We start from the raw sequence: 7,793 nt of genomic DNA on the forward strand, positions 1-7,793 counted from the left end.
GTTTATATGAACTCATGCATTCCGTGTACCAGGCTCTACAACCCCGGGTGTATTTTCCAATGTTCAACATGCTAAATAACCTGCTCAGTTTTGCGTTATTAGCAAACGTATGCATTATATTACAGTTGTTATACGGAGCGAGGCCTTCGAAATAGTTTTATCCGTGCAGTACACCTTGTGACCACGAGGTGGCGGTAAGCAATTAGTCAACCTTGTAAAAACGAGCGTTTAAATGGTCTTTGTTTTGGGAGGATTCCCAGCCCCCCGTTTTCTTATTTGAAAAGTAAAGGGGAAAAATGTATGACAGGTATGTTACTTTGTTCATATACCTTTATGTTTCGTCCATGCGGAGGCCACTTGTGTTTTCAAGACGGTCCCAGAACTCGGTAACATTGTTAGCTTCCTGTTAGCCAAACCTTCCCGAAGCAGCGTCCGTCCGTCTTTGTGCCAGCGTCTGTATGTGCTGTAAAATTTCGCACGGCTTTTATATTTCCTGTGTGTTTGAAATGCATTTGGCAGCAGAATGAACGTTAATGTATTCAAATAAGTCAACAGTTAAGATGGAGGAAAAGCAGTTTACATCACTGACGGTTCCTACGGATTATTTCCAGCAGTGGTGAGTTGGTGCTGAAGGTGGAGGTGGTGGAGGAGGAGGTGGTGGTGGTGGTGGTGGCAGGTCTTGGAGAACTTCTCATGTTGTCTCCTCGACTCGTCTTCATTTTCATGCATGATGGAGAAAAAAATATATATATATCACACGACGTCATAAACATCTGTACACTTTGTGTTTAGGATTGTAGCAAGTGATCGTGTAATTATGACGAAAGAAAAACCCTGTCAATCTGATGACATGATTTCATGAATGGGAATAAAGGTGTTAATGGAGGAATAGCAAGAATCAGAAGTACCCTGGGTTATAATGAATGTACGGAACAATATGTGCAATAATTACCAGGTAAATTATACAATGTAGTGATCATATTTCCGTATTCTGCACCTGGTTAGACTTATTTTAAAAGGGTGTTTTATACATTTTTTTGACATGTCAGTCCATTTTGCAGCCTTATTACACCATTATCTGCTACAGGCTTTGTTATGCACGTGAAGGAATTTATAGTCAGACAGTTTGCCGGCTGTGGAGTGGATACAGGCCAAATAATATTCACATGTTTGAGCTGTGTTTGACTTTGTCTCGTCGTATTTGCACGGTCACAAGAGTCCTATGAAGTGATTTTATATCTTCATTCCATTCTGGTCAGCCCAGGCTGAGCTCACTGCAAAGTTGGTGTCGAAAAACCCAGTTTTAGGTGTAATAAGTCAGTTATATGTTCAAAAGTAACCAAATAATCACAACAAAGCAGGGGGAATGGTGGTTTTTTTGAAGCCAGGCTTACAAAAAATGCACTGTATGAAATGCAGAGAACACAAATGAGTGTACGTCAGCGCATGTGTGTGTGTGTGTGTGTGTGTGCGTGTGTGTGTAAGTAAGTAAGTATTGTGTCGTGTGTAAGTTTTCCTCATTCTCTTCCTCACACACCCCATTGAACACCAGGCATAATTTGGCTTTTTCTTGCCGTGTCTGCATCCTGTTTTCATTTTCTTCTTTTGCTTAACTTCTCTATTTAACCTTCGTCCTCTTCCTCCTCTTTTTTAGGTACCAGTCCAGCCAACAGCACCCTGAGGCGCAGCATGTGATGCCCTATCACAACATGGGCTATTACACCGACGGTCCTACAGATGAGCCAGTCATGGCCGAGCTGTCTGTTCATCGGGATCCACCTCCTTACCAGGAACCTTTTTACCAGAACTACCCTGTAGCCCCAAACCACTACCAGGAGCAGTTCTACCAGCACAGCGTCAGGGAGCAGCAGCATCACGCCCAGCAGCCGTATCCTGCACTTCTGCACCATCCTCAGCATCAGCATGCAATACAGCAGCAGCAGCAGCAGCAGCCGAATATCCAGCACCAGCTTCAGCCTCCTGGTCCACCTCAAGGTAGTCATTCTCCCCAAGAAGTTTACATTTTAGTTTGCACGGTTTAAGTTACTGAATAATTGTTTGTTCTGTTCCAAAATTTGGAGACGTCTTCTTACGGTTTAAAGGAATAGGCTAAATATGAAGCAGGAAAAGAAATCATGAAATGCGAATCCAAATTTTGACAATATGGGGTTTTTTTTTTTAGCTGTAACGCCAGTGAAGAAGAAGAGAGGCCGGCCACCGAAACAGCAGGCGGAGGACGGCGAGACGCAGGAGGAGGAGGATGAGGTCGAAGCTGCCAAAAAAGCCAAGAGGGCTCTCAACCGCTTTAACGGCATGTCAGTGGCTGAAGTTATGGCCAAAACCCTGCCAGATGTCATTACCTACAATCTTGACATTTTGATTGTGAGTTATATTCTGGGAATTTATTACGAGCTTTTCTATATTTGTTCTCTTGCATTAGTAGTGGATTGCAGTTTTTGTTTCAATTATTGTTTAAGGTTATAATCACAAAAAGAGCTGCAGTTTTTAGGTCTGTTGCCATGGTAACCCCTTCATGTTTCTCCTCAGATTGGAATTAACCCAGGACTATTGTCAGCCTTCAAAGGACACCATTACCCAAACCCAGGAAACCATTTCTGTATGTTGAAACTCAATTTCATTACTGACCACAGGGAATTCATGCCGCCATTCACTTTTAATTGCTTCGACCCTGTTGGGCTCCAACCGAGGGTCCATCCTTACAATTGCTTGTTGTGCTGCCGAGATTGGTCCAAAGTTTCCAGAGATGCCAATGTAACGATATAATGCAGCTGAACTTTCAATCTGATGTGTTGTTGCAGCCATAAAAATGGTGTCTTGGCTTTGAATGTTTCACTCTGTTACAGCTTGAGTGATTCGGTGGAAACAGCAGACTGAACGGCACACATGACAAACGTGTACAGTGTTGAAACTGTCAAGCTTTTTAAGGGTTCATTTAAGGGGAATATTAAAAATGAAAGATTCAACAGAAAATTTATGAATTTCTATTTTACATTTATGATCATTAGAGGTTTAGGTTTTACCAGACAGCTTTTCAAAATAAGAGGTTGTTAAAATATTTTTCTTTTACATCTAATTCCTCTGGAATGTTAGTCGTCACACTGTTTCTTCAGCAGAGTAGCGACATATTTTTCTTTCATTTGCAGCATCTGTTACATGTGTAATCATAGTTTGTGTTTTGTGCGGCGTTTTTCATGATGGTATTTAGGCAGCCAAACATATTTGATACTAGTGTCGTCACTGGCTATGGCCTTAACTTCAGGAAGTCTGGTATCAGCATGAAACATTGTTAAACAGTGAAAAAATGTTTATCTGCTCGGTAAACTTACTGCCTGTCCAAAACTGTTTTCACGTCTTGGTCATGTTCATCAGCTCACTGAGTTATGCTGGAAAACAAACGTTCACGGTGTCCAGCTGGGTGTGCTGATAGGTCCCTGTAGATTCAGAGTAAACAAGCCTGGCCTGACTCCCGTATTTTGAAGTGTATTTGGTATCTTTCTTTGCTTGATGACCACTTGCCAGAATTAATCTTCAACTCTTCCTTTTCGTCAGGGAAATGTCTGTTTCTGTCTGGTCTAACTGACCAGCAGCTCAACTTCATGGATGACCAGGGCTTGCCAGAGACATACAGCATCGGCTTCACCAATATGGTGGAAAGGACCACACCTGGCAGCAAGGACCTCTCCAGGTGAAAAAAAAACAAAACATCCATGTAGTCTATATAAATGTAAATTCAACTAAATATAATCACAGTTCAGTCATGTTAGTTTACAAACTGAATCAAGAGTTGGTGCAGCAGTCAACTATGACTGAAATCCACGATCATCAGTAAAGAATTTACGGATAAACTTGTTGTAATCCAGTCTGTCGTTTCTCCTCTGTCATGGATATTTCTGAAACCATTTTCCTTTTTTTTGTCCCAGTAAGGAGATTCGTGAAGGGGGCCGTCAATTACTCGACAAGCTGAAGAAATACAGGCCATTAATAGCAGCTTTTAATGGAAAAGGTAACATGATTCACTGAAATGACTTCATTTTATCCATTTTTTTTTGGATGTACTTAGATAGCTTATTGATAAAGCCAATGGGTGAAGATTGCTGTGTATTCATATATTTTTTTTGGTTAATTTTGCAGGCATTTATGAAATCTTTTGCAAAGAAACCTTTGGGGTGAAGGCCAAGAATCTGGAGTTTGGTCTGCAGCCCTACAAAATCCCAGAAACCGAAACAGTACGTGGAAAAAGAAACTGGATTGATCTTTAAATGAACTCCAAAACCCCTCACAGCATCTTTCCTTTTCTCTAAGGTGTGCTATCTAATGCCGTCCTCAAGCCCTCGCTGTGCCCAGTTTCCCCGTGCACAGGATAAGGTACATTTCTACATCAAGCTGAAGGAGCTGCGAGACCAGATGAAAGGCCAGGTGCCCAAACACGAGGTGGTTGAGACGCAGTACTCTTTCGACATGCAGCTCGCTAAAGGTAAATGGCTCATTTCCCTTCAGCTACATGGCCGAAATATTCACAATTCTTTTTGTGGTTCAGTTGAACACAGAGAATGAGCAGCTGATTGGTCTTGTGTGAAACATGAGCAGGGTCTTTGTCACCTTTACAGCCACATATTTGTCTTAGATGAAGCTCTAACTCACTGCTGATGGTTTTGATCCACAGAGGACGCCAAGAGGATGGCGATCAAAGAAGAGCAGGTGGATCCGGAGTATGAAAGCTGCAGCGGACTGCATGACAACACGAAGCAAAGCAGCAACTCCTCCAACTGAAAAGAGGCCGAGGAGGGGAGACAAACAGGCTTGTCTGCCGTAGCACTCAGGTAGTCCAGTGCCACTGGAGTTCTCATAGAATTTAGCTGCAGTTCATTGGAACGAGACGACCTGTTTTTTTCAGGTGTTTGCAATCTAACTTTTAAAAAAAATAACTTGGAGCTTCTTGGACTGATTACCTGTCCAGAGCAAATACAAGTATTGTACACTGCTCAAAAAAAATAAAGGGAACACTTAAACAACACAATGTAACTCCAAGTCAATCCCACTTCTGGGAAATCAACCTGTCCAGTTAGGAAACAACACTGATTGAGGATCAGTTTCACCTGCTGTTGTGCAAATGAAACAGACAACAGGTGGAAATGAGGCAATTATCAAGACAACCCTATAAAGGAACGGTTCTGCAGGTGGTGAACACAGACCATTTCTCTGTCCTCGTCCTTTCTAACTGATTTTTGGTCACTTTTGCATTTTGCCAGCGCCCTCACCACTAGAGGTAGCATGAGGCGGTGTCTACAGCCCACAGAAGTTGCTGAGGTAGTGCAACTCATCCAGGATGGCACATCAATGCACGCTGTGGCAAGAAGGTTTGCTGTGTCTGTCAGCACAGTGTCAAGAGCACGGAGGAGATAGCAGGAGACAGGCCGGTCCACCGGGAGACGTGAAAGGGGCCGTAGGAGGACAACAACCCAGCAGCAGGACCGCTATCTGCTCCTTTGTGCAAGGAGGAGCAGGAGGAGCGCTGCCAGAGCCCTACAAAATGACCTCCAGCAGGCCACTAATGTGCATGTTTCTGCTCAAACTGTCAGAAACAGACTCCATGAGGGTGGTACGAGGGCCCGACGTCCACAAGTGGGGTCTGTGCTTACAGCCCAACACCGTGCAGGGCGATTGACATTTGCCAGAGAACACCAAGATCGGCAGCTTCGCCGTCGGCGCCCTGTGCTCTTCACGGATGAGAGCAGGTTCACACTGAGCACGTGACAGAGTCCGGAGACGCCGTGGAGAACGTTCTGCTGCCTGCAACATCCTCCAGCGTGACCGGTTCGGCGGTGGGTCAGCGATGGTCTGGGGAGGCGTTTCTTTGGAGGGCCACACAGCCCTCCATGTGCTAACCAGAGGTACGCTGACTGCCATTAGGTACCGGGATGAGATCCTCAGACCCATTGTAAGACCATCTGCTGGTGCAGTGGGCCCTGGGTTCCTTCTGATGCATGACAATGCTCGGCCTCATGTGGCTGGAGTGTGTCAGAAGTTCCTGCATGATGAAGGCATTGCTGCTATGGACTGGCCTGTCCGTTCCCCAGACCTGAATCCAATCCAGCACATCTGGGACATCGTGTCTCATTCCATCCACCAACACCACGTCGCACCACAGACTGTCCAGGAGTTGACTGATGCTTTGATCCAGGTCTGGGAGGAGATCCCTCAGGAGAACATCTGTCATCTCATCAGGAGCATGCCCAGGCGTTGTAGGGAGTTCATACAGGCACGTGGAGGCCACACACACTACTGAGACTCATTTGGACTTGTCTTGAGGAATTTCCACAGAAGTTGGATCAGCCTGTGATCTGATTTTTCCACTTTTATTTGGAGTATGATTCTGAATCCAGGCCTCCATGGGATAATGATTTTGATTCCCATTGATCATTCTTATGTTATTTTGTTCTCAACACATTCCACTATGTAATGAATAAAGATTTTCAACTGGAAAATTTCATTCATTGAGATCTAGGATGTTGTTTAAGTGTTCCCTTTATTTTTTTGAGCAGTGTATATAATAGTGACATTAAATGAACCATTGACTGTAACCGTCATGCAAATAGATTTGTCCAACCCCCCAAAATCCCATCCCTGGTTGTCAGTAAAACTATGGTTACACATTGCTAATGTTTTTTTGTTTTTTTTAATGTTTGGATGGAGTTTACATAATTTGCTAAACTATGCCAGTGTTTTAATTACTGATTTAGAAATTGCCTCTGCCTGCAGCGTAATCCATCTGTATTGTGGTATCTTGCAGAAATGGACATTGTCGTCCAGTCGGTGGACCACATAACTCTACACCACTACAACTGGGGGATTGTTTGCTCAACACATACCAAATATCAGCTGAACTAGTAGCAAAATGCAGCAGTGAGGATAAGAACAGAAAGAAGGGCCTCACTGTTCCTGAGGCAGCGCAACGCTACGCACAAGAAGAGAAAATGACCGCAACAGTTACATTTTCCAACACCCAGACATGTGCATGATTTTGGTGTTATTTTTATCACTATTTATTGCATTTTGTATGATACATGTTTCCAGTGACTTCTTTTGTATTTTGATAAAATGGTATTTTATGATTTATCAGCTGTATAAATAGATATTTGGACTCTGTAAGTACAGAGTTATTAAATCTCTTCTAAAGCTGACATGTTTATCCCGTCATTCATGTGAAGCTGTAATACACAGTATAACTGATATCCAAAAACATGCACCTCAGGTCAGGTTACCTGGCGCCGCGCTAGTGGCAGCCTGCTGCAGCATCTCCCCCCTGAGAGCCCCCTGCTGTAGTGAAGAAATTTCCCCTCGGGGATTAATAAAGTGTATAAAATAAAAAAAACAGAAGAAAACACACACACACACACACAAATGCATACAGGAAGAGTAATTAATGCTTCTTCTTGAGCGGCAGGTCATATGTTGAAAGCTACTGATGATTCTATACAGAAAAACACTAACATTAAAAGGGCTGGAGGGAAAATCTGACATCAAAATCATAACACATAGCGGTCTTAAATCTAATTTTTAAAAGTGGGTAGCTTGAAGTGTAGTTAAATATGTTGGAAAGACAAAAAAGTAAACAATGTCAAATCAGGTTATGTTGACTGACTTCACATGACCTACTCTCTCTAACATGAATATAATAATGACAGAACAAATACAGATGAAGAATAATTCCCCATTGGACCCCTTAAGCAATAGAGTGTTCGAAGGTTGAAACCAAAACCTTTAGTAGAGCT

The 7,793-nt window shown here is 43.1% G+C and overlaps 1 protein-coding gene across 3 annotated transcripts; it reads left to right on the forward strand.

Moving 5' to 3' along the window:
* The first annotated feature begins 83 nt into the window (after positions 1–83).
* tdg.2 (thymine DNA glycosylase, tandem duplicate 2) lies at positions 84–7,202 on the forward strand. 3 transcript variants are annotated; one of them, XM_069695428.1, is made up of 11 exons: positions 84–307; positions 549–616; positions 1,655–1,995; positions 2,183–2,382; positions 2,548–2,617; positions 3,571–3,706; positions 3,942–4,024; positions 4,153–4,247; positions 4,324–4,495; positions 4,685–4,841; positions 6,812–7,202. In XM_069695428.1, the coding sequence occupies exons 2-10, from the start codon at positions 561–563 to the stop codon at positions 4,789–4,791; spliced, it is 1,260 nt and encodes a 419-aa protein (XP_069551529.1). In that variant the 5' UTR covers positions 84–307; positions 549–560; the 3' UTR covers positions 4,792–4,841; positions 6,812–7,202. The 3 variants fall into 3 exon arrangements, with proteins under 3 accessions (XP_069551529.1, XP_069551530.1, XP_069551527.1); XM_069695429.1 differs by lacking the exon at positions 549–616 and having other exon boundaries at positions 85–307; XM_069695426.1 differs by lacking the exon at positions 84–307 and having other exon boundaries at positions 342–616.
* Positions 7,203–7,793: the final 591 nt, after the last annotated feature.

Source organism: Brachyistius frenatus, unplaced genomic scaffold (assembly GCF_029030835.1).
Source record: "Brachyistius frenatus isolate BFR_SWC_R1_liver_20210118 unplaced genomic scaffold, ASM2903083v1 Contig_19, whole genome shotgun sequence".
NCBI lineage: Eukaryota > Metazoa > Chordata > Actinopteri > Embiotocidae > Brachyistius > Brachyistius frenatus.

Bases quoted from the DNA above. Each gene is read 5' to 3' on its own strand.
- tdg.2 (XM_069695426.1), top strand. From the start codon at position 534: ATGTATTCAAATAAGTCAACAGTTAAGATGGAGGAAAAGCAGTTTACA. The intron at 4,248-4,323 runs GTACGTGGAAAA...CTTTTCTCTAAG, and splicing joins AAATCCCAGAAACCGAAACA to GTGTGCTATCTAATGCCGTC. The intron at 4,496-4,684 runs GTAAATGGCTCA...TTTGATCCACAG, and splicing joins CGACATGCAGCTCGCTAAAG to AGGACGCCAAGAGGATGGCG.